A 25569-nucleotide genomic window follows, 5' to 3' on the forward strand; every position below is an offset into this window, starting at 1 on the left:
CCTGGTAATCTTATACAGGCTGAAATTTCCATGTGCGCAGCTTTCTGTTGCCATTCTGCAGTGCTGTGTTCCTGATTTGTTTTGGCAGAGCAAGCTTGAGTCTTTATGGCACAGTGAAATATTCTTCGATGCTATATAATTCAGACTGAATAAGGAGTCTGTATAAGGCACGTGTCTCAATATATATATATGTATATAAAAACACTAACGTTAATTCAAGTCAAGCATCTTTTACATTTAATTTCTGTCTTCAAGTAACGCATTGTTTTCATGTTCCCTTTCTTTGGTTTCATTGGGGATCACTCCATTCTCCAGGTCTGAGTGCTGCTGGATGCAGTTGGTCAGGACTGCAGTGCTAGAAGAGTTCTCAGAATTACACATCTTCTCCGTCTCCTCTTCCTTTTTTTCTTCATCCAAAGAGTAGTTTCGGAAGGTCTCGTAAATTTTACGCACATCCTCGGGGATCGTCTTTTTGAGGTCCTTGTTTTTCCTTTTGGTCATCTTAGCAGACGATCCAAACTTGTTAATGATGTTGTCCTCGGATGCCCCCTGCCCGTGCTTGTTGAGCTGATCTGACCCTTTAAGGCGCAGGTTGTTAGGCCTGTTGTTGATGCTTTCCTGAGATGAGGCCTTGAAGCGTCCTGTTTCCAAGGCAGTAAAGACAGAGCGCTTCTCTGGAGAGAGCATGTCTAAGGAATGGGCTCGCTGGTCCAGGCCCAGGCGCCTGCGCTCCATGCTCCGGATGGTGGCTGCCCGCTGAAGTTTGTCATGGATCTCCACACTGAGCCGCCTCCGTGTCTCTCTGAACTCAGCTGTGACGTTCGCTTTCCACTCTGCTGCGTGGGCTTTTATTTCTCCAACCTTTACAACAACAAGAAAGAGAAATGAATAATAAAAAAAAAAAAATAGCAAAATGAAGTGAAGTCTTTCGTCTAGAGCTGCAGCACAAGTGCTTTCTTCTCTGGCATAAAATCAGAGACTGGTCCCAGCTCCGGTGCATCTCATCTGGACCCAAACTCCAGCCACAAAGTGTTTACACTGGGCAAGCTCTAAACACACCAACTAGTGACTAACTAATGGCTTATGTGGCATACAACTTGTCTGCCTGTTTCACATTTTGCCACCCCACACATTTTATAGCTGTGTTACATGTTGGAAGGTGCTAATCCCTCCTTGGTTAAGAACAAAAATCCTGACTTAAATGTGAGCGGTAGATGGTCAGGAGTGAGCAAAATTAATCACATATAGTTACACCAATACACTTCAGAATAGCACAACAACCAGTGTAGCAATGCAGTAATGTATTTTACCATATTATAAAGTCATAGAATGGTTTAGGTTGGAAGGGACCTTAAACATTATCTAGTGCCAAACCCCCTGGCATGGGTAGGGATACCTCCCACTAGACCAGGTTGCTCAAAGCCCCAGCCAGCCTGGCATTGAACGATTCCAGGGATGGGGCATCCACAACTTCTCTGGGAAACCTGTTCCAGTGTCTCACCACCCTCATAGTGAAAAATTTCTTCCTGATACCTAATCTAAATCTACCCTCTTCCAGTTTGAAGCCATTACCAATCACTACGTGCCCTTGTGAAATGTCCCTCTCCAGCTTTCTTGTAGGCCCCCTTCAGATACTGGAAAGCTGCTATAAGTTCTCCCTGGAGCTTTCTCTTCTCCAGGCTGAACAACCCCAACTCTTTCAGCCTATCTTCACAGAAGTGCTCCAGCTCTCTTACTATTGTGGCCCCCCTCTGGACCCGCAACAACAGGTCCATGTTCTTCTTGTGCTGAGGATTCCAAAGCTGGACGCAGTACTACAGATGGGGTCTCACAAGACGGAGTAGAAGGGGAGAATCACCTCCCTCGACCTAACGGCCATGCTTCTTTTGATGAAGCCCAGGATGCGGTTGGCCTTCTTGGCTGCAAGCACACATTGCTGGTTCTTGTTGAGCTTCTCATCCACCAACACCCCCAAGTCCTTCTCCTCAGGGCTGCTCTAAATCCATTATCCGCCCAGCCTGTATTTGTGCTTGGGATTGCCCTGACTCACATGCAGGACCTTGCACTTGGCTTGGTTGAACTTCATGAGGTTGGCATAGGACCACCTCTCAAGCCTGTCCATGTCCTTCTGGATGGTATCCCTTCCCTCCAGTGTATTGACTACGCCATGCAGCTTGGTATTGTCAGCAAACTTGCCAAGGGTGCACTCAATCCCACTGTCCATGTCACTGACAAAGATGTTAAACGGCACCAGTCCCAGTACCAACCCCTGTATTGCTCATGGATGGAGCTGTTCAGTCCCACTGAAGGTTCTGTTCAGTGCCACACAGCCACAGAGCAATTAATGTTGGAAATACCTCTTAGATAATTTCAAGTGGACCTCTGACTGATCCAGTCTAGAGTTCATTCTCAGGGACAAATGTAGCTGTCTTTAATGGATGTTTCCACTGCATAGCTGTCCAAATACCAAGCCAGCTGGAGGAGTTTTCAATACATATTCTGAGTAGGCACCATGTGCATGTCCTTAAATGTGTCACTACTTTGCTCTGGTTTACTCCTTTGCATCTGAGAGCAGACTAATGGCTAAGAATAAAGCACCTACATGGCTGCTGTATTGAATAAATATTTCTTCCGAAATGAGAAAAAAGAAGATAAATGATCAAGCAATATCTCATTCAACACAAGACTTTTCCAAAGATCAGCTAAAGGAGAACAGATTCAGGAGTACGATGTCTGCAGGAGCCTACCAAGGTCGGTGGTTTGCTTGGGCTGCTGTAGCCAGAACTGGGTTTCTGCAATCAGTGGTCCACAAGGAAGTCATCTTTGGTTCCTCAGGCCAGATGACCAGGTGTCCATTTAGAACTGTATTACTTGTGGGAGCAGGCATCTCATATCCACCACGAGAGATCAGATTCCCATCTATAGGTGCCTGCTGATGATAAACCTGACAGCCACACTCTGTGAAGCCCCCTTTATTATTGGAGATGTACAGGGGATGTATCGGGCCACAGGTGCCTTCACAGCGCAGATGCCTTCATAAATGATAAATAGCACTACACGTCTGCCAAACTTTGTCTATGACTGCTTTCTGACTAACCCTGGCAGGTTAGCTTTGCTAGTAATGCAGGAGGAGATTGTCTTAAAAATTGAAATTATATTATTAACATCCTCCACAACAGGCTTTAGTTCTAGAGTCATGGCAATCGCCTTCCATTTTCCACCCTTATTTGAGTGAAGCATTAGCAATACCGTCTTTGAATCATGAGGGGCATGTTCTGAGTGAATTTAATCATGTTCTGCCTGATGCTGACTACTCAGTTTCTTCAATTTTTAATAACATGGTACCCAATAATAAGGGGCTTGAATCTAAACCTTTATTCAGAACCGTAATCCCTGGCATAGGGAAAGGTGGGAAAAGTCAATATAAACCCCTGGTTTAAAGGCAGATCCTTGTTTCATAATGAAGAGACCCAGCTAATATCTTCAAACCCTATGCATCTCCGATTTTTAAAGAGAGAAGACTGAAATTTTTATCACAATTTTTTAGCTAGTTTCAGAGTGAAGGCTGGCCTCTCTCATTCCATAATTGCAATCCTAGTGATGTGTTCTGTCTATTTGGTAGTACTGATAGAGGTGTAACAACCTAGGTTGCTTTGGTCATTTTTTTCCCTCCCCTTGTGAAGGAGTTAAAGATCAGAGGTAACTGGATACCAAAGGCAGCCATGGGAGTAAACCATGGGAAATACTGAGTATTGTTCATGCAGAGGAGCATCCTTTTTTAGACAAGCAGGTATCAGGCACTTAAAGTTCTCTTACAAAATGACAAACCACTGAGAAATTACTAGTCATACCTCTTCTTTTGTCTTCTTGGACAGGACTCTTAACCAGTCTCCAATCATACTCAGAACAGCAGCAAAATAGGCAAGGCCAACAAGGATCCAGAACCACACTAAGGGTTTATACCACTCCCGGTAATGGATGTCAGCATTTCCACCTGAAATAAGCATATACTTATCCTTAGGAATCATGAGATGTCAAAATTATGACAAAATATCTGCAATTCTGAGAAATTCCTGAAAGTGTTTCTTGACTCTTGCCAACACCACTGTAGTTCTAATAATAGACGAGAGGCCCGTCAGATGGGAGGAACACAATCTGTTCTTAATTTAAGACTCTTCAAAATTACGTATTGTTCTGCTGCTATGTGACCTGCCAGAGCACCTAGTAAACACTTTTCTTTATATTGCTCGTACTCTGAAGCAAGTCTGAAATTACTGCTTTGATAGTATTTGCAACAGCATGAACTCATTTCCAAGAAAAACATTTAATACAGCTAGTCTTCCTTATTCTGAACTGCCTGCAGTCTGGTAGTTGAGAAACTTTACAGTTCAAACCCCTCAGGTTATAGAGTGTCCAGATTTTTTTGGTTTTAGCTACAGGATTGAAAGACCTATGTGCAGGAGAAAGAAAAGTAGCTTTGTCTTCCTCTCCAAATCAGGATATCTGATAGGAAGCCAAGTGTGCATCAGCCCTGATAATAAGGATGTACTGTCTGCTAAGGTATCAGTTATAGGGGTGCATTCTCTGGCCAGTGACTTGAGAGGAAATATTGATCAAATGAAGCAACAAATATCCTATATAGTCTTCATGCAAGTCTCAGGATGAGCTGGCAAAACAAGCATGTGAGATATTTGGCAAATCTAATGGACTACAAATACCATAAAATAAGTGCGGTAACAGCCAGGCTGCTGCCTACCACAGAATAGAATAAAGAAAAGAAAGCAACCACAACCTCACTTTTGAGACTCCCAGTCCTATCACGGTGCTATGTGCACTGCAAGAACGAGAGCCAGTGAGAGGCAGGCACAGCCCTGAGCTGAAGAGAGCGAGCAGCAAGGACACTGCAGAGCCCCATGGGCACAGCCATTTCCCAGAATGCTGCTGAAGAAACACCACCTTGGTGGTACCTGTGTAAATCTCTGCCTGAAGAGCAAGACTACCAGGGGACAATCGAGGGCAGAGGACTGCATATTTCCTGGAATTCAGCCTTGGTTAGACAAGAGGCAGACACCAATCTGTACCTCTGTACGACTACAGAGAGATTTTAGGATTTTTCCCCATTAAAATCACCAGACAACACAGTTCAGCATTCCCCCCTGAGCTTTTTGTAATCTGAGATATTGCCATGACTCTCTAATTTTGTCCAGACTCAGTATGAGTGTATGTATGGTGTTCGAACATCCCCATGGAAGGTCAGACCCAAATATTGGGTTTGATGTTAATTTCTCCCCATCGACTGCATGAATCACTCTTTTTTTCCCAGTCTTTAAGAGTGTGAAACAATGGGAGGTGGGGATTGCTGTTGCTATGGTACAATGAGGCTCTTCTGATCATACATGTCCCTGAGGAAGCTTGCTATGAAACAGATTGTCTAGGTCTATCTTACAGAATAATCGGGTGACTGAGAAAGTATGAGACCACTTTCTTCAGCCTATCACAATATTCTGTTTTTTTCAGGCTCCACCCACAATTTTATCTCCAACAGTAGTACAAAAACTTTCCCAGTTTGCCAAGAGCTGGCACACATTCTAGGTGGAATAAATCAGAATAGCTCCATTGATGCTGTTTTACCCAGTATGATGTATTATTTTTTATTTGATGTTGAAGGGACAGAGATACTGAGAGATTAAAGTGACAGAAAATAAAAGTGACAGAAAATCTGTCCCAAAACTAGCAATAAACCCCAAATCTCCTGGTGATCACCTGACTTAAACTCTTATCATGAGGTCGCCTCTGAAGTTTTCTCACTCAGGGTCCTCCATTTGATTTTTGAAAAATCCTGGTTGTTAGTAGCCACCCAGCTGTGGATTATATTCTCCTAATCATGCTGTATATAGAACAATTTAATTTAATATTCATAGCTTTTTTACTATTTTATTGTTAAAGAAAACAATACTGGTGTGATATACTTAACAAAAATATTGTGAATGATTTTTATTTCATATTGTGATACCACAAAGACAGAATATCAGTGAGCTTCTCTTCACATTTAAGTGGTTAAAACGGACCAAGCTCATACAATCACTTTTGTATCTGAATGCTCGTAAAACACTTCTTTTTCATATCTGGGGCTGTCTTTGTTCAGTCCCTTTTTTTCCTCAATAATTCATATCTTCTATACCACTATGACATAAAAAAAGGAGGATTAGAGTCTTCCTTACAAAAAGACTTGTCTGCAGCTCTTCAGCAAAGAAAACTTTGTGTATCCCTGTAGTTTCATTTGATGTTTTTAGCTCGTTCGTATTTCACTGATTTATAGGAAGTAACAAAACAGTACAATAATACAGCTGTTTGTAACACAGACATCTTAATGCCTTTAATTAGGATGACTAACAAGAATGAGGAGTAGAGGTCATGCACTAATGGGGAAAAAAAATCCACATATTGTAACCACCTTTTCGTTAGCAAAGCAGTTGTGCGAAAAAAAAAAAGATCACTCATCTCTCCAGCCAACAATCTTCATGCCCTCTTTGGAAATTGATCAGGATGGATATTTATAGTTCCTGCTAGTACTGTATTAATCTTGCAGACTATCCTCCTAGCACTGAGATGCATACCCCATTAGTCTTTTTCTTCCTACGTGAGATTTCCTTAACAGCGCAACTGCAATGTCAAAATTTCTGCCAAGGTTAGAGAAAAAAAATGCAGTTTCTGAAATGCTGCAGTTCCTGTAGTACCAGCCCACTACTACATCCGACCAGAGATTTTTCCAGCCCTATGGCTCAGCCCTACTTTGTAAAACCTTCATCCGTTCGTCATTTCAGCTGCTTGCTTCTGCAGTCAGCCTCAGATTGAGCTGTAATGGACTAATACAAAACTTGAATTCAATGGGAAAGTCATTTGACTTGTGCATAATTTATTGCACAATAAAGGATAATCAGGACTTCCCAGGCTCCTGTTATCTACACTGCCGAAAGCTTGCAACCTGCAGATGGCAAGGCACCCGGATATTAAATCAACCCAGTGTCCTGTTGCACAGTAACCCCAACAGAAACACCTGGCATCATTTCACTGGAATATAATACATTGTGGAAAGCCTCCTCTCTACACCAGAAAACAAATTCCAAGAGCCCAGGCCCTCGTGCACAGCACCTAGACTCAAAGCTGCTCACCTGCTACGAAGTCACCGAAGCCAACAGTAGTCAGAGTGACAACCACAAAGTAGATGGACTCCAAGGCTGTCCATCCCTCGATATGTTTGAAGATAACTGCAGGAATGGTCACAAAGACAATGCAGCCTGCCAGGATGAAGAGGATGGTAGAGATCACCCGGATCTTTGTTTGACTCACTTGCTTCTTCTAGAAAAAGGAAATAACAAAAGAAAAAAAAAAACATTGAGTGGATTTCTGGGACTTATTCCCTGTGAATGGCAGACTGATCGTGCTGGCATCACCTGGTATGTCTCTATCTGCCTTTTGTGAGCTTATTAGGTGGAATACAACCCTCCCTCCCCATTAGTGAGAGCCCTGCGTGGGTGTTGTGGTTTAGGCACCAGGTAATAGTGAACCTCTATGTCTGGCCCCAGAAAAATGATTCCCATTTTCCATGCACTAGGCAGTTACTAACCTATCAGAAACACAGCCTGGAAAAATAGTCCTGAGTTTCAGAAAGTCTCCAGTACACTCCAGTTCAGGTTCAATGTATAAGAAAAAGTACACATTTACACCTCCATACATGTGTATGTACACCCACATTGCCTCACCAGCACCCAGCATTCAACAAGCAAGACGAAGACTAAAATAAAAATAAACCCTTTTTTTTCCCTCTAACACCTGAGTTTTTATGTAGAAATAATTCATGCTTTGGGTTTTCTAGACTCAGGATTTCCAGCTCTCATTCACAAATATGAAGGTTAAATTTTCTTTTCAAAAACAGATAGGTATGTTATCAGTTTACTCCAGAAATAAAGGATTTATGTCAAATACCAAACAATCTGAGATAAAATTACCTACGTAAATCCACACTGGAAAGCTCTTGAACAAAGGTTATGTGTGTTACTGGCTGCTATAAACTGAATACAAATATAAACAGTGTAATTGCAACATTTTACACCCCTAGATCATATAAACTCTCAATCTATGTAACATGAACTTAGATTTTGTTTCCATTAATATTGATGCAAACCCAGATTCACACAACTGATAGATTTATTTCTGGCAGATTTATTTCAGATTTTCTCTGCTGTAAATAAACTGAAAATTCAATAAAGTTCCATGAGAAACCTGGAAATTACTAGAAATCTTGCTGTGGATTAATTACAGTGGCAGTGTAAATTCTGTATTTATCCTGGAAAAGGAATGTGGAGGTCACTCTAAGTCACACGTTTTCAAATTAGTTTTCCAAATCAAGCATCTCCCTTAACCCAGAAATGAGATCTCATTTCAGATTAGGACATTGCCTAGACAGGAAATAAGGTCTCCGAAGTTATCTTTATAATATACAGAAGGGATATTGCCTGAACTGGTTAATATCTAGTCAGTTTGTGAGCAGTACTACTGCTTCCACTAAAGCATGAACATTTCTTTTAGAGGTGCAATGTCAGACTCTCATTAGGCACTCATCTGATCTGGGATGCTCCGCATTTGGAAACCAGGTAGCAGCATAAATGTAACATGTTTCATGTTCTAGTTCTGAAACTGTTTGCGATGATCCATACACTTAAATTTTTTTCTTTTTGTGTGTGTGCATTGTTTTCTGTGTCTGGCTGAACAGAAATGAAGTAGGATTAGTAATATAATGCAATAAGATTAATCAAATACAGATTAATCAAATAAAACCTGACTTGACTTCTTATTTCCTCTTTTGCTGGAGAGTCACTTTGACCAATTTGCTAAAATACCAAAGGATGATCTAGCTCCTTCAAGAGGTAAGGACACACATTCACAATGGCAGGATTTCAGACCTTTCAGACATTTCAGTGTGGTGAAGGGAAAGCAACTGATCACATGGCTGTTACGTGGTATCTTAGATTACACGCTTGCTTTTTGTCACGGAGGATGAGGATTTAACCAAGTTGCTGTTTATTTACTAGTTTGGCCAGGGTGACTTGTTCACTTCTACTAAATGCTTCAGTACACTTAAAAATGACATGGCAGACACCTTGCTACAGTGGAAGTTAGGAGGCATGAGCAGTGCTGTATAGTACGGGGAATCCTTGGACAAAAAGTACTTTGGAGCTGCCAAGCACTGGTAGCAAAGCAAAGTTATGCACAGTAATCCTTCCTCCAATCCCCACACAGCAGCATTAAAATGCATTTCAATACATCAGGACTGTCTTGTCTCATGGTAGAAACAGCAGCGGAAAGAATGGCCTGCAAATCAGTACCGAATGTTCAGGACATCCACTTGTTCACGAGTGATAAATTCAACCAAAGGTTGTTGGGTTTTTTTTAAGTAAAAATGGTAACGACGATAATGAGAGGATCTGCAGAAAGTCCTGACTCATAGTTGTGCACCTCAGTCACTCACACAAAAGCGGAGCAGCTAAGGGTCTATTTTTTCTTACTTTTCCACTGGTACAAATGAAGTCAGAAAGCAATGGTGAATTAGGCACAGCATTTGTAGAGCTACTGAAAAGAGCACAAAAGCAAGACTCAGAATTAACTAATGCTGGAATGCAGCATAAAGAAATACTAGCCACACCAGCCAGAAAATTAGCTTCATCGGGGGCCCAACTTAAATACCTCTCTGGAAACGCACGTAGCATGGGGAATAAACAAGAGCAGTTAGAAATGTGCGCACACCTGCAGGGCTGTGATCTTATTGGCATCACGGAGACGTGGTAGGATGGCTCCTATGACTGAAGGTTGGAATGGAAGGATGCAGGCTCTTCAGGAAGGACGGTCGGGGGAGACAAGGAAGGGGTGTCACCCTCTATGTCAATGATCAGCTGGAGTGCATGGAGCTCTGCCTGGGGATGGATGAGGAGCAGACCAAGAGCTTATGGGTCAGGATTAAAGGGAAGGCAGGGACAAGTGATATTACAGTGGGGGTCTGTTACAGGCCACCTGACCAGGAAGACTGAGCAGATGAGGCTCTCTATAGGCAGACAAGAGCAGCCTCATGTTCACAAGCCCTGGTCCTCATGGTGGACCTCAATCACACTGATATCTGTTGGAGGGACAACACAGCAGGGCATAAGCAATCCAGGAGGTTCCTGGAATGCATCAATGAAAACTTTCTTCTCCGAGTGATAGAGGAGCCAACAAGGAGTGGTGCCATGCTGGACCTTGTTCTCACCAACCAGGAGCGGCTGTTGAGGAATATGAAGCTCAAGGGCAGCCTTGGCTGCAGTGACCATGAGATCGTGGAGTTCAAGATCCTTAGGGTGGCAACGAGGGTGCATATTAGCTCGCTACGCTGGACTTCAGGAGAGCAGACTTCAGCCTCTTCAGGGATCTGCTTGGCCGAGTACCATGGGATAAAGCCTTGGAGAGAAGAGGGGCCCAAGAAAGCTGGTTAATATTCAAGGAACACCTCCTCCAAGTTCAGGAGTGATGCATCCCCCCAAGAAGAACTTGGGGGTGTTTGTTGATGAGAAGCTCAACATGAGCCAGCAATGTGTGCCTGCAGCCCAGAAAGTCAACCACACCTGGGCTGCATCAAAAGAAACATGGCCAGCAGGTCAAGGGAGGTGATTCTCCCCTTCTACTCCACTTTCATGAGACTCTACCTGGAGTACTGCATCCAGCTCTTGAGCCCCCAGCAGAAGAAGAACATGGACCTGTTGGAACAAGTTCAGAGGAGGACCACGAAGATGATCAGAGGGCTGGAGCACTTCTATGAGGACAGGCTGAGAGAGTAGTTGTTGTTGTTCAGCCTGGAGAAGAGAAGGCTCCAGGGAGACCTTATAGCAGCCTTCCAGTACTTAAAGGGAGCCTATACGAAGGATGGGGTTATCAGGGAGCGTAGTGATAGGACAAGGGGTAATGGTTTTAAACTGAAAGATGGTAGATTTAGATTAGGTATTAGGAAGAAATTCTTTACTGTCACTGTGGTGAGACACTGGAACAGGTTGCCCAGAGAGGTTGTGAAGGCCCCATCCCTGGAAGTGTTCAAGGCCAGGCTGGATGGGGCTTTGAGCAACCTTGTCTAGTGGGAGGTGTCCCTGCCCATGGCAGGGGGGTTGGAACTCAATGATCATTAATGTCCCTTTCAATCTAAACCATTCTATGATTCTATGACAACAACACAAGAAATTCAGGATATAAGTGAAAAGGGGAGTCTTCTTACAGTTAGACTTGCATTCAGAGGACATCAACAATAGAGTGTAACTGCCATAGATCCAAAAAATGCTAAGGCATAAATGTCATTATTCACGGACTATATAAATTGTAGTAATCACACATTACAAAAAGGTCGGTTTGCATGGGTTTTCTTTGCAGATGGAGTTGGCCTTGCTGTTTTCCGACAAAGAACATAATTTTTTGCTGCTCGGATTCTCAGGAATAAGGAAACAGCCTTATGTTCCAGTTTTGGCACAGTTGTATCAAGATGAGCCTAGATTAGCCTAAACCACTGTGGTATTACACTGCACCAAGTTCTTATTAAAAGAGATAAATATATATATAACACTATATATATATAACATTAAAGTTTAAGAAATCTAGAAAGGTTCATACAAACTTCTCTTTTAAATAGTATTTACAATCTGGAGCCAAACACTGGCAAATAGCTGAGCAACTCCAGCCAGGCTAACACATCCTCTGAGCCCATTTTGTGGCATAAATACGTAATTTTCTATAGGTGTCAAAATGAAACAGTAAGAGAGGCCTTTCTCCAGGAAAAGAAGTTAATCTCATAGCAGTTTAAGTAAAATGAAAACACTTTTTAAAGAGATGTTTTCTAATTATTTTTTTAGTTTTGTTTTATCAACAAGTTATCTCCACATTGATGAAGCAGATAATTTGTAAGACATTCACAAATATAAATAAATTAGTGCCTGCTAATGAGAGAGACTTCAATTTAAAACCATCTAGACCTAATCTGGAAAAGATTAAAGGAGGAATCTAAGAAGAAAAGAACGCAGAGTTTCCTGTGACATAACCACCTATGAGGGGTCATTTGCATTTGCTAATCGAGGTGCTGATTTTACTCTTAAGGTGGCTAAGTGCTAAACAGGCAACATCACTGACATCATCTTCCTCATATTAATTCAAACAACCTATTGTCAACCTGCTCTAGTGCCCAGAAGGGTGAGGACAGATATTCTCATGAAAACACCCTTATCATTGGAATTTAGTTTTTATGCATCTTTTCCATCACTAATTGTAACCTCGCTTTTTCCTTATTTTTTATTTTTTTTATTACATACACGCACCTTGTTGATTTTGGCCTTATCCAGTAATTTCAGGAGTTAAAAGAAAGAAATCCTTTTTTTTTTGTTTGTTTTCCTTTTCTCCCTCTGGTCCTACAGATCAAAGCTGACGAACTGGATTCTTTTACAGCTCCTACCCTTTTCAGGTGAAGTAACTCAGGCACAATTTTTCTGTCCTGACTGCTGACAACAAAAGGACCAAACAAGTTTCTTAAGTTCCCAGGCTGAGACCACAGGGACGATACATATTCCTTCGAAAAGGGTGTAGGAGACATTAAGTATGCAATCAAAAGATGCTACAGCCATTTATCAGACTAGACTAAATGCTAAATATATGGAACATATATGTTTCCATGAACAGCATATTTCAAATATGCTTATTCCAAGATTTTGTAGTGTCACCTCCCATTTCACAGAAACTCCCACAATATACAGTACTACTTAACCAAAAATAGTACTGGAACATTTGCTGCTTCACAGTGAGCTCAGATGGTTCCTCTGTCTTCCAAACATTTTCTTTTCTGAATTCCTGACAAATATCCCCAAGACTCCAAGCAAGTTGTTTACCTTTTTGGCTAGATGACCGATGTCATATTTTTAGTGCTAGTGTAATGTGCCTGCATGGAACATGCTGTCCTCATCTCACCACAAGTCTCTGCATTTTGCAGCACTCCTCCAAAGAAAATACATTTCTTTAACATTTCTTTTGTCCTCTTCATCTACTCTTAACTTTATGCCCTCTCCCATGCTGCCAATATTCTTGGAACAGATTGTCTTTGCCCGTGCTCTCATTAAACAGCTTGTCTTCTAAATCACTTTCTCCAGATCAAAATATTTTAACAAGAGGAAAGCTAGTCTTTGTACTCAAAGCATATGACAGAATATCGCATATATTAGTTCTATATTTTTCTCTGCCACAAACATTAGGCATGTCCTTAGTCAAAACATTTTTGCTGGGCGAGTGTAGACAGTGCAGACAGCCATAGGTTCACACTGCCTGCCTTTCAGCTCAGTCAAATGCAAGGCAGCCCCGGTTCAGAGCCTGGCACATACCTCAGTAAAGTGTGATGCCCATCTCAACAGGCTGTACTGGCACAGCACTGGGCTCACAGAGCTCTTTGGTGATCAGCAGTATGGTCACATCAACCCCACTGCTGCCTATACCTGTCACTGTGGATTTCTTTCTAACTTGTCCTGGCTCCTTCACATTAAAAATGAGACTGAAACTAAATGTATTTTAAATATCACTGGCTTAGAGATAACATCGAAGAACAATATAACAATCTTTTGCTCTTACGTGTTCTCTGAACACAGCTGATTCCAGCTGGCTCCAACGGACCCACCACAGGACACTGCTGAGCCGCTTTGATAAGACGGCGGTGCCTCTGGGAAAGTGTATTTAAGAAAGGGCAGAAATGCTGGATGGGCAGAGGAGGATGGAATGGAGGAGGAAATGAGGGAATAACAAAGTTAGGGGAGTGGGAGGTGCTCCATGGCAGAGCAGGTACTTTCCTGGAGGGACTGCAGCCCATGGAGGACCAGTGAAAGACCAGAGGAAAAGGGCTGAGAAAGAAGGAGTGACAGAGAGAAACCACTGTGTCCGCACCCCAACCTCTGCGCCACTCACAGCTGCACTGGAGGGACTGAGTGTGACCTGCGGCAGTAATAGGGGCAGAGGAGAGGTGTCTGGAGCGAAGTGAGCCTGGGAGTGAAGCTGAGCCTGAAAAAGGGGAAGGAAAGGCATTTTGAATGTTAGTCTTTTTTTTTTTGTTTCCAAACAACCAACTCAGTAATTAAATACTTGTGCTAATTGGCAATAAATTAAGTTAAATTCCACAAGTCAAGTCTGTTTAGCCCATGATAGCACTTGGTAAGTGATTTCCCTGTCTTTATTTTGAACCAGCTTCTTGTTCTTCCTATTTTCTCCCCATCACACCAGGGGAGGGGAGTGAGCAAGAAGCTGTGTGGGTGCTTGCTGCCAGCCAGGGCCTACTCACACCATCAATGAAGAAGGTAACACCCCTTGAAAGCATAGCAGCAGAATTCTAAATAATATATTTTAAAATATGTACCACATTTCAGACACCTCCATGGGTTAAGAACAGTGGTTTGAATCATTCCACTAGAGACGGGCTTCCCTTCCTGTCTAACCAGCTCTCTTGCCTCAGTGCTATTTTATTTCTCATGTTTTATAAAGAATGCTGCTATTGCTGCGCAAGAAGATGCAAAATCCGTCCCCTATTTCTTAACTGCAGTGAGTACCATAGGGGAGACAGTTATAAAAAGCTGTAAGCACTCACACTTGTTACTAAGATTGGGAGAGACAACCCTGAACGCATACAGTGCATGGGTCAGAGTAAAGAAAGATTTATTTTTTTTTCACATTGCTGTTTTTCCCCATAAAACCACAGTTCTGCGGGGTGTTTGTCTAGACCCAGATGGAATATGCAGCAAGCTTCTCACAGAGCAACAGCTTTTCCTAATGTTATTTTTGTAAATCTCTAGGCATAGATCTTGCTGCAGTCATAATGTGAGTACTGATACTGTGTTATGAAAATACAGAAACACTGGCTTGGAAATGTTTTAGGCTTGATATACCCCTTTCCAATCTTCTTCCTCTCTCTAGAGAGCACACATAGGGCTTTCTGATATGCCCCAACTAATTTTTGCATATTGCTTATTATACTACTGAAGAAACAAAAATAACATTAATGAGCCGAAACCTCTGTTCTGGTTGAGGTGTATTCAGCCCAAGAAAAAAGAAATGTTGAATAAGAGGGATCCATGTATATATATGCTTTTCTCAGACACTGGAGCAGACAAAGGGCAACAGAGGTTCACGGTGCGGGCTTAAGCAATTTCAAAGGATGCTTGCAGAGGAAAAATTTTAAAAGTATTGCTCCTTCTTTCCTTCCTTCAACTCCCTTCTGAGTCACGCCTATATTCTCCTCGCTCAGGGAGTGCAAGAATGGGTTAATAATGGTTGTTCCACATCACTTCCCCGTACCTGAATGGATTTTACCTTGCCATTCCTGGTAACCCTGATTTTGATCAGTATTGAGTCAATGCTTTAATCTTGTTCATCAGTGCAATTCAGGAGAAAAAATAAAATGCAGTTATGGTGCTGCAAAGAAAAGTTCTACATAGCAGCAAGGCTAGATTTATGAGTATATGCTCAGCATCTAATTAAGAAATGCACTGAAACAGAGAAAGACAGTGTAGCTAGATCAATGATAGATCTAGTTATCTATTGCATGACATGGCCACTTTCAAAGATGTAGGAAGAAAAAGAAAATTGAACTTCATGTTAGAGGTATCTTCTCTTAGCAGAGTGGAGAAATTAAATGTTCCTTTTTTTAGCTCTCTTTGGGCTTTCATTTTTTGTTCTGTTTTTTTGTTGTTGTTGTTTTTTCTTCTCCTACAGTGGAATGTAGCATCCAGGTTCCTTCATACTGTTGAGTTTTCAGAACATTTCCCTAGTGATTAGGAATGTAACAACATCAGCATTCGTAAGGCTAGAGCGGATACTTCATTGGAATTAGATATTGAAAGGTTAAATAATGACCTTTTGAAACAGAGAGTAAATCTTCAGGCTAGACTTGTATCTGTTTCTAGACTGCAGTTTTCAGTTTCTGCTTAGTTTGGAATAACTAAGCAGGCTTCCCTTGCCTTCCTTGGGTACAATAGCATACATCATTCTCAGCAAGAAATTCTTGCAGAAGCCTCCAAAGCGTATTTTGTATTTACCATGAGATTTCTTATAGATATTAACACTATAAAGATAGCAATATGCAATTTGTGACTAGTCAAGTAACCAAAGAGCATTCTCTCAGGTAACTTCCCTCAGGGAGTGAATACAGATCCCAGAAGAGTGGAAGGAAAGTAAAAGGAGAAAGACACAGCAGCTCTCCCCTGGCAAAAACGTGGAAAGAGTGGAAAATGTCTCACCCCTAGAACCTCCCTGCCACCTCCCTGCCACAACTCTCCCCCTGCTCCTCCCAGCCTTCTCCAACATTTTGCAGGAGCTGCCACTGCTTACCTGCAAAGGTAAAAGGAGGGCAGAGACCACCTTCAAGAGGAAAGGTCTGGCACAGGGTGAAGGGTGCATCACTTTGTCCCATGGCTCAAAACAGTTCTTATTGCTACAATGACGTGTGTATGTGCCAAGGGAAAATATGAACATGTAAATTACATTAGAGTGGTTAATAGGATAGATTGACAGTCCTGAAAGGTGAAGGTTGAATACATAAAGCAACATAACACTAAATTCACCACCTCCATCCAGCCTGTTCATAACCTTGAAGTAGCATCTCTTCAGTGAAAAAGTAGCAGAGTCCTCATGCCTGGGATGAGGCACCACGTACAGGTACCCTCACCAAGTAATTTCTATCTATTGCCTTTCAAGATCCAACACCCCCCTCACACTCAGTCTCTGATGCTTCCCCCCTAAGGTTGCCCACAGGAATTTTGGAGGATATTCTGAAGAACACTAACTAGAATGGCTCTATGTATTTGTTGCGGGACAGGGGGGATCGATAATCACTTTAGTATGAGTGATTGTGTGTTGCAGTTGCATTTCTGTCTTGCTTTTCCTTCACTCCCTATATTGCAAACCAAACAATCTTGAGGTTTCTTTAGGATTTCAGGTTTTCAGAGTGGGCAACACGTGCATCAAAACTCTAGCACATAGGATTTGGTATTCCAGCACTGCACTGTCAGGAACACAGAGAAGTTTCCACAGCAACAAGACCAACACTTAAGGCAATAACAAAATGAGGATATTCACTATTAGTGCTTAGGAAAGAGTTTAACTTTCAGGCTGATGGTTGAAAAGTTCACATGCTCTTTGGCTTTAATCAGCAGCTTCCACTGAAGTATGTTATTTTTTAAGCTTCATACAGAGTATCTAAGAAACCCTAGCGGCTCTGTAAACTCTTAATCATGCTTGCAGCTCCTGTTTGTCTTACGTTTCATGAGAGATAATTGCTTGAGACCCACAGGGTTTATTTCCAGTGCACTTCACTGCAATTAAAAGTTATGTGACTGATACTAACTTTAGCAGGAGGCAGGCAGGTGTAGTTTTACCCTTTGGAATAATGGTTTCGGAACATTTCAAACCACAAAGAAGGACCGTTTAACTCACTTCCTTAACAAGAAAATTGGGATTCAGGGTCTGCATGGAAATGCAGCTCCTTGCCACAGCTTATACTGAGATCATTCTGAATACTAACCTGGTTTCAAACCAAATGAAAGGTGGCAAAGATTAGGTTTTCACGTAGAGAAAGAAATAGAGCTCATCTTTTTTCACCATAGACAACAGAAAAGAAACAGAGGGAACAATTGTACTTGTGGGGGATTTTAACCTCCCCGATATCTGCTGGGAATACAACACGGCAGACAGGGAACATTCCAGGAGGTTCCTGGAATGTGTGGAGGATAACTTCCTCATGCAGCTGATAAGTGAGCCGACCAGGGAAAGTGCCCTCCTAGATCTGCTCCTTGTGAACAGGGAAGAACTTGTGGGGGAAGTAAAGGTTGGAGGCCGTCTAGGGCACAGTGATCATGAGATGATTGAGTTCTCAATCCTTGGAGAAACAAGGAGAAGGGCTACCAAAACTTCCACCTTAGACTTCCAGAGGGCAAATTTTAATCTGTTCAGAAGACTGCTAGACAGAATCCCTTGGGAGGATGCCCTTATGGATAAAGGAGTCCAGGAAGGATGGACATACTTCAAGAAAGAAGTCTTAAAGGCACAGGAGCAGGCTGTTCCCATGTGCCGAAAAACAAGTAGGCGGGGAAGGAGGCCAGCCTGGCTAAATAGGGATCTCTTGCTGGATCTCAAAAAAAAGAAGAGAGTCTACGACCTTTGTAAGAGGGGGCAAGTCTCTCATGAAGACTATAAAGATGTAGCGAAGCTATGCTGGGAGAAAATAAGGAGAGCCAAAGCGCAGCTAGAGCTCAACCTGGCTACAGCTGTTAAGGATAATAAAAAATGTTTCTATAAATTCATTAATAACAAAAAGAGGATTAGGGAAAATCTCCCTCCTTTATTGGATGCAGAGGGAGACATAGTTACAAAGGATGAGGAAAAGGCTGAGGTGCTCAATGCCTACTTTGCGTCAGTCTTTAGCAGTGGAACTAGCTGTTCCCTGGACACCCAGCCTCAAGAGCTAGGAGACAGGGAGGGGAAGCAGAATGAGAGCATCACGATTAAAGAGGAAGAGATCAGTGACCTGCTATGCCGTTTGGATGCACGCAAGTCTATGGGACCAGATGGGCTACACCCAAGAGTGCTGAAAGAGTTGTCAGACGTGCTCGCCAAACTGCTTTCCATCATTTAGAGGAAATCATAGCTAACTGGGGAGGTCCCAATGGACTGGAGGGTGGCAAATGTAACACCCATCTACAAGAAAGGCAAAAAGGAGGATCCAGGTAACTATAGACCTGTCAGTCTAACCTTGATACCAGGGAAGGTCATGGAGCAGGTCATCTTGAGTGCCATCAAAACCCACATAATGAGCAACCAGGGGATCAGGCCTAGTCAGCATGGGTTTATGGAAGGCAGGTCCTGCCAGACGAACCTGATCTCCTTCTATGACAAGATTACCAGAATATTGGATGAGGGAAAGGCTGTTGATATTGTATACCTGGACTTTCGAAAAGCATTCGATACTGTCCCCCATACAATTCTCGTGGAAAAATCGGCTTCGCACAGCCTGAATGAGCATACGATCCACTGGATCAAGCACTGGCTAACTGGAAGGTCCCAAAGAGTGGTGCTCAATGGATTTAAATCCAGCTGGCGGCCCGTCACAAGCGGTGTGCCTCAGGGCTCAGTGTTGGGACCATTTCTGTTCAACGTCTTTATTGATGATCTTGATAAGGACATAGGGTGTATCATCAGCAAGTTTGCAGATGACACCAAGTTAAGCAGGAGTGTTGATTCCCAGGAGGATAGGGAAGCTCTACAGAGAGACTTAGATAGATTGGATCATTGGGCCAACATCAATGGTATGAATTTCAACAAGGGCAAGTGCCAGGTCCTGCACTTGGGCCACAATAACCCCAGGCAGCGCTACAGGCTTGGGGAAGTGTGTCTGGAAAGCTGCCTGGCAGAAAGAGACCTGGGGGTTCTAATTGACAAGCAGCTGAATATGAGCCGGCAGTGTGCCCAGGTGGCCAAGAAAGCCAACGGCATCCTGGCTTGTACTAGAAATAGCATGGCCAGCAGAAGTAGGGAGGTGATTGTGCCCCTGTACTCAGCACTGGTGAGGCCACACCTTGAGTATTGTGTCCAGTTTTGGGCACCTCAATACAAGAGAGATATCGAGGTGCTGGAGCGAGTGCAGAGGAGGGCAACGAAGCTGGTGAAGGGCCAAGCAAACAAATCATATGAAGAGCGGTTGAAGGAGCTGGGACTGTTTAGTTTGAGGAGGAGGAGGCTGAGGGGAGACCTCATCACTGTCTACAACTATTTGAAAGGACACTGTAGAGAGGTTGGTGCTGGTCTCTTCTCACAGGTAATTAATGACAGAACAAGAGGGAATGGCTTCAAGGTCCAACAGGGTAGATTTAGACTGAACATTAGGAAAGAATTTTTCACAGAAAGAGTGGTCGGGCATTGGAATAGACTGCCCAGGGAGGTGGTTGAGTCACCATCCGTGGATGTGTTTAAGAGACGTTTAGATGTGGTGTTGGGGGATATGGTGTAGGGGAGAACTTTGTAGAGTAGGGTAGATGGTTGGACTCGATGATCCCAAGGGTCTCTTCCAACCTAGACAATTCTATGATTCTATGATTCTAACAATAACTGGCAAATGGACAGAGATCATATTCCAGAGACAATCCCTAAAGTACATAAAAAATAGCCTGAGTACATTCAAATTAACAGTGAAAGAAAACCCCTTCCTGAAAACTTACTTAATCATTACTCTATAGTTTTTACGTTCTTCTTTAAGGATGATAAATCATCACCCACAGATCAATCCATCATCCACAGAAGGGTTTGGAAACCCGTCTACTGAGTGTCAATTGCCAAATACTATCTTACCTTGCACTTAAATAAGTTTTTTAGCCACTGATTGCCTACTACACCTGTCTCTGGTTTATTAATTAATTCTGTGTAATCATTCAAACATGTCTAAAATATTAGGCACCCTACAAAAAAAAGCTGAATTAGATGAAGAAAAACCCTGAAGATAACAGAGGATCTTGGGTTCATATACTACAATAGCTGCAGTCTATCCACAGTCAAAAAGCAACATAATGAAAATTGCTTCCCAAATGGAAAATGAACTATTACAATTTACTGTAATACAGACAGACACCTGAACAGCGATAAATAAAGCCATTGTATTAATCATGGATTCCTGAATAGTTTTCTTACAATATTCTGGTTTTAAGAGCTGCAAAATATTATGAGCACTGCAGTTCAGTGACAAGAGTATGACTCCAGTAATGAGAATTATTGAAGGTTTGAACCCCTAATAATTTTAAATAATCAAAAAAAAATATTAAAAGGCCTTACATAAGCATGCAAAACAGTACAAGATTGCCCTGTAGCCAACAGCTATACTGTGCAGTGCCTAACACTCACAGAAAGAGGTGTTACAGTAACACCAGTGATAATTACTTTGGGGGATGGACTTCAATGCATTTTGGGTTTCAGTTTTGGTGCGCTGGAGCTGACTTGAGACTTCCAGATGACACTATACTCTGGATTTAAGCTAGTTTAAGCCTGGTTTTAGAAAAGTCTTTCCCCCTTATGCTATCAGCTTTTTAGAGAGACTGATTTGATTCTAAAATTGGAGCAATTACTCTCTCTTCCTGGTGTTGAGATGTTCTCCCTTCTTAGAGCTGCTGCCTTCTCTTTCTAGCAACCCCAGGAATGCCCTTTCAACTACCACCAGGCTCAACACCTCCTGGGGCTCTCTTTAGAGGCAGACTCACTTCAAGACCTTCATGATCCTCTCTTTGAAGTTGCCTCAGGCTGGTGCTATACTTCTCACAAGCCCTTACAGGCCTAACAGATATTGTTGATAAAACCAAAATGTTTAAAAGATCTTTCAGAGATGTCAAGATGTGAATTTAACTTTTCAGGTTAATATTAACCTTTAATTATATGCCAATTTGCAAGAGGTTATTGACTTGCAGGATTAAAGAAAGATGTGCTCCTCAGCCAGCCCACATAAGCTTTAGACTCTAAACGTATATTCAGCAACAAAGACCAGTGGATAAGAAAAAATCAGCAAAAGTTTTGCTGCACTTAAGTTACTTTCCCTGAAGCAGATTAGCTGTAAGCATCACTAACTGAATTAAATGCCCAGTTAGGGAAAATAAAATGCCAAAAGCTGGGATCCAGAGATTTTCTCATTAATTTTTTAGTACTACCATACTATCTCAGCACTGTGCAGAAAAAGATACTTTCCTGCAGCTCAAATATAATGGAGGGGGAAAGTGATCCAAAGAGTAAACCCGACATATTTAAGACCATACCACAAGCCAGTGGCTGAACCTAAAACAGAATTCAGAGACAAATTTGGCTCTGGTGGATGAAGAGTCACTGCATGTAATGAAGTCATAGCCCGCACTATTAGTTGTTTAGCTCACCTGTAGGATTATCATTTGCCTGTATCTTCTATTGGCACTGGAGCTCGAGGGCTACTAAAGCAGGTGATGACCAAAAGCAAAAATAAAACTTCCTGCTATCTTTCCATCACTGTAATTAAAGCACTGATTAGAAACATAAAAGAAGATGTGGCCTGCAGTATCTCAAGAGGAAAAGCATTCCAGAGACAGGCATTGTAAATTCACCACTCCTGCCTTTCATCCTCCAGTTCAACTTTGTAAGAGTCTACAGTCACACTTCTGCCATTGCTAGACACACTACAGTGAAGTGTCCAGATGGCCCTGGGTCTGGACTGCTTTACATCCAAGAAAAGCAATTAGAACAACCCTTGTTAAGCAGGGCATTGAAGGAATCCAGACAGGAAGGAGCAGAGAGAGGAATACATTTGTAGAGTACAGAGAGACGAACAGTCCTCTTTGTAACAGATACGTTACTGATGAACTAGAGTAGAATGCACCCAGAGTTTTCCAACCTGCAGCACCTTGACAACGAAGTCCTTGATTTCAGGAATGTTCATGCATTTTTACTTAAATAGTTGTCAGACAAGACTTTTTGAAAGGATTGAAACATGCTTCCTCACTGGGTCCTATTGTTTTCTGCATAGGGTAACTCCATTTCAAGAGGATAGAGGGAGGAAGGCATCCATCAGAAGTGGTCCACACCCCACTCCAGCATGGTCAGAGATACACTGAATTTCCATACAGTTAAAAAGTCATTGTGCTGAAGTCTTATTTTCCTGAGGAGAGCACATCAGCCTTAAATTGCTAGAGACAAATGATTCTGACGAGTCTAACATCTCAGCACTAACTATGTTTTTAAAGACAGTTCCTTTTGGTCTAAATAAAGTTTGATGAGGAAGACAAGCTGAAATAAACAGAGGTAGAGCATTAGCTGACTCTTGTGTGCTCATGCTCAGTATGCTAGCTGCTGGGTAGTGCTCTTCTGAGCTGATCTTCCTGTCACGCTCTTTGTATAGAACTTATGAAGTTGCTGCAATTTCTGGATTCTTACAGTACCTGCATTCTTTAATTTCACTTTTATCATCAGCTAATTTACAAAAAGCATGTCTTCAGATTTAAAACAGAGGAACTGAAAATGAAATTAAAATACCAGATTCATAAGGCACTATGGATGCATTGCTGGTAAGCACTATAGTGTATCTAAATTTTTATTATTATGTTGTAAAGTTCATTTTTAGACAAATATGCTTTATAAGGATTATGAAGGGTAACACACCACATGCAGATCTCTTCTGTTAGTATTTGGCTACGCGTGTATCCATAAACTTAGTGTTAACTCACTGCAAAATTTAGATCTGTATCTAGGTTTTGTTTTAAATCACCCTTAAATTTCAGGATGCTCAGATTTGAAACGTACATTCAGGTGCATACCTACTTGAAATAAACACCACATAAGTAGCTACTATGTAAACCAATCCTTTGTTGACCAGCAAGCACCCTGCTTTTAACCTTGCTCAAGGAACTGTGACTCTCAGATGGACCTTTAAGGTGTTACAGACAAAAAAAACAGATAGTGAGCTGAGATTGTTTTACATCCATTTGTTCTGGGTTTGTAAATCAGTACTCTAAAACACTTCTTTTTATTTGTACAAGCTCTCACCACAGATTATTTTTATTTTTTTCCTGAGCAAGTTATTCTGCAGCATGGGGAACAAAAGAGAACCGGCTTCAGAGAACTAAACTCCCAACTAGTAAGAGAGGCACAGAAACACAGGAATCAAATGAAAAATATTTGAAGTCAGTATACTCTATGCTCTGCGTAATGTTTCTCTCCAAACCCACATCACCTTTGGTCTTTCCATAACACAGTGATCTTGTGTACAAGGAAAGCATTTGCATCATTTCTTCCTCAAAGTTTTCCTGCAGGTAACTTACCAAGTTCATACGCAACATGACTTTTGCCAGTGAAAGGGAATTCTGGGAATTATGAGAGAAAATTTCCTCTGCCATAGAATCATAGAATAATTTAGGTTGGAAAAGACCGTTAAGATCACTGAGTCCAACCATCAACCTAACACTGCCAAAACCTCCACTAAACCATGTCCCTCAGCACCACATCTACATGTCTTTTAAATACCTCCAGGGAGGGTGATTCAACCACTGCCCTGGGCAGCCTGTTCCAATGCTTGACAACCCTTTCTGTGAAGAAATTTTTCCTATTATCCAATCTAAACCTACCCTGGCGTAACTTGAGGCCATTTCTTCTCATCCTATCACTTGGTACTTGGGAAAAGAGACTGATTCCCACCTCGCTACAACATCCTTTCAGGTAGTTGTGGAGAGTGATGAGGTCTCCCCTCAGCCTACTTTTCTCCAGGCTAAACAACCCCAGTTCCTTCAGCTGCTCCTCATAAGACTTGTGCTCTAGACCCTTCACCAGCTTTGCTGCTCTTCTTTGGATGGGCTCCACCACCTCAATGTCTTTCTTGTAGCAAAGGGCTCAAAAATGAACACAGTATTCAAGCTGGGACCTCACCAGTGCTGAGCACAGGGGGACCATCACTGCCCCAGTCCTGCTGGCCACACTCTTCCTGGCACAGGCCAGGGTGCTGTTGGCCTTCTTGGCCACCTGGGCACACTGCTGGCTCATATTCAGCTGGCTGTCAACCAATATCCAAAGGTCCTTTTCCACTGGGAAGCTTTCCAGCCACTCTTCCCCAAGCCTGTAGCATTGCATGGGGTTGTTGTGACCCAAGTGCAGTACCCGGCATTTTTGAGTCTTATACATACAGTTAGCCTTGGCCTATTGATCCAGCCTGTCCAGATCCCTCTGTAGGGCCTTCCTACCCTCAAGCAGATCAACACTCCCGCCCAACTTGGTGTTGTCTGCAAACTTACTGAGGGTGCACTTGATCCCCTCATCCAGATCATTGATAAAGGTACTAAAGAGAACAGGCCCCAATACTGAGCCCTGGGGAACACCACTTGTGACCGGATGCCAGCTGGATTTAACTCCATTCACACCACTCTCTGGGCACAGCCATCCAGTCAGTTTTTTACCCAGCAAAGAGTACATCCATACAAGCCATGAGCAGCCAGTTTCTCCAGAAGAATGCTGTGGGAAACAGTGTCAAAGGTTTTACTAAAGTCCATGTAGACAACATCCACAGCCTTTCCCTCATCCACTAAGCAGATCACCTTGTCACAGAAGGAGATCAGGTTTGTCAAGCAGGACCTGCCTTTCATGAAGCCATGCTGACCAGGCCTGATCACCCGGTTGTCCTGTATGTGCTGCATGATGGCACTCAAGAGAATCTGCTCCATAACCTTCCCTGGCACCAAGGTCAGACTGACAGGCTTTTAGTTCCCCAAATCCTCCTTCCGGCCCTGCTTGTAGATGGATGTCACATCTGCTAACCTTGAGTCAGCCAGGACCTTCCCCGTTAGCCAGGACTGCTGATAAATGATGGAAAGTGGCTTGGTGAGCACTTCCACCAGCTCCCTCTGTACCTTTGAGTGGATCTCATCTGGCCTCATAGACTTATGTGTGTCTAAGCGGTATAGCAGGTCACTAACCATTTCCCCTTGGATTGCGGGGGCTTCA

The 25569-nt window shown here is 42.5% G+C and overlaps 1 protein-coding gene across 1 annotated transcript in view; it reads right to left on the bottom strand.

The window, feature by feature from the left end:
* Positions 1-237: 237 nt before the first annotated feature.
* Positions 238-25569, bottom strand: part of KCNK10 (potassium two pore domain channel subfamily K member 10) — a gene marked incomplete at both ends in the record, with an annotated part of 72066 nt that continues 46734 nt past the window's right edge. The window contains 3 exons of the mRNA XM_082485145.1: positions 238-861; positions 3852-3994; positions 7173-7359. Coding sequence (XP_082341271.1) covers positions 238-861; positions 3852-3994; positions 7173-7359 — 954 coding nt within the window. The remainder of the gene's footprint in view (positions 862-3851; positions 3995-7172; positions 7360-25569) is intronic.

This window comes from Vanellus vanellus (assembly GCF_965231255.1).
Source record: "Vanellus vanellus genome assembly, chromosome: 6".
NCBI lineage: Eukaryota > Metazoa > Chordata > Aves > Charadriiformes > Charadriidae > Vanellus > Vanellus vanellus.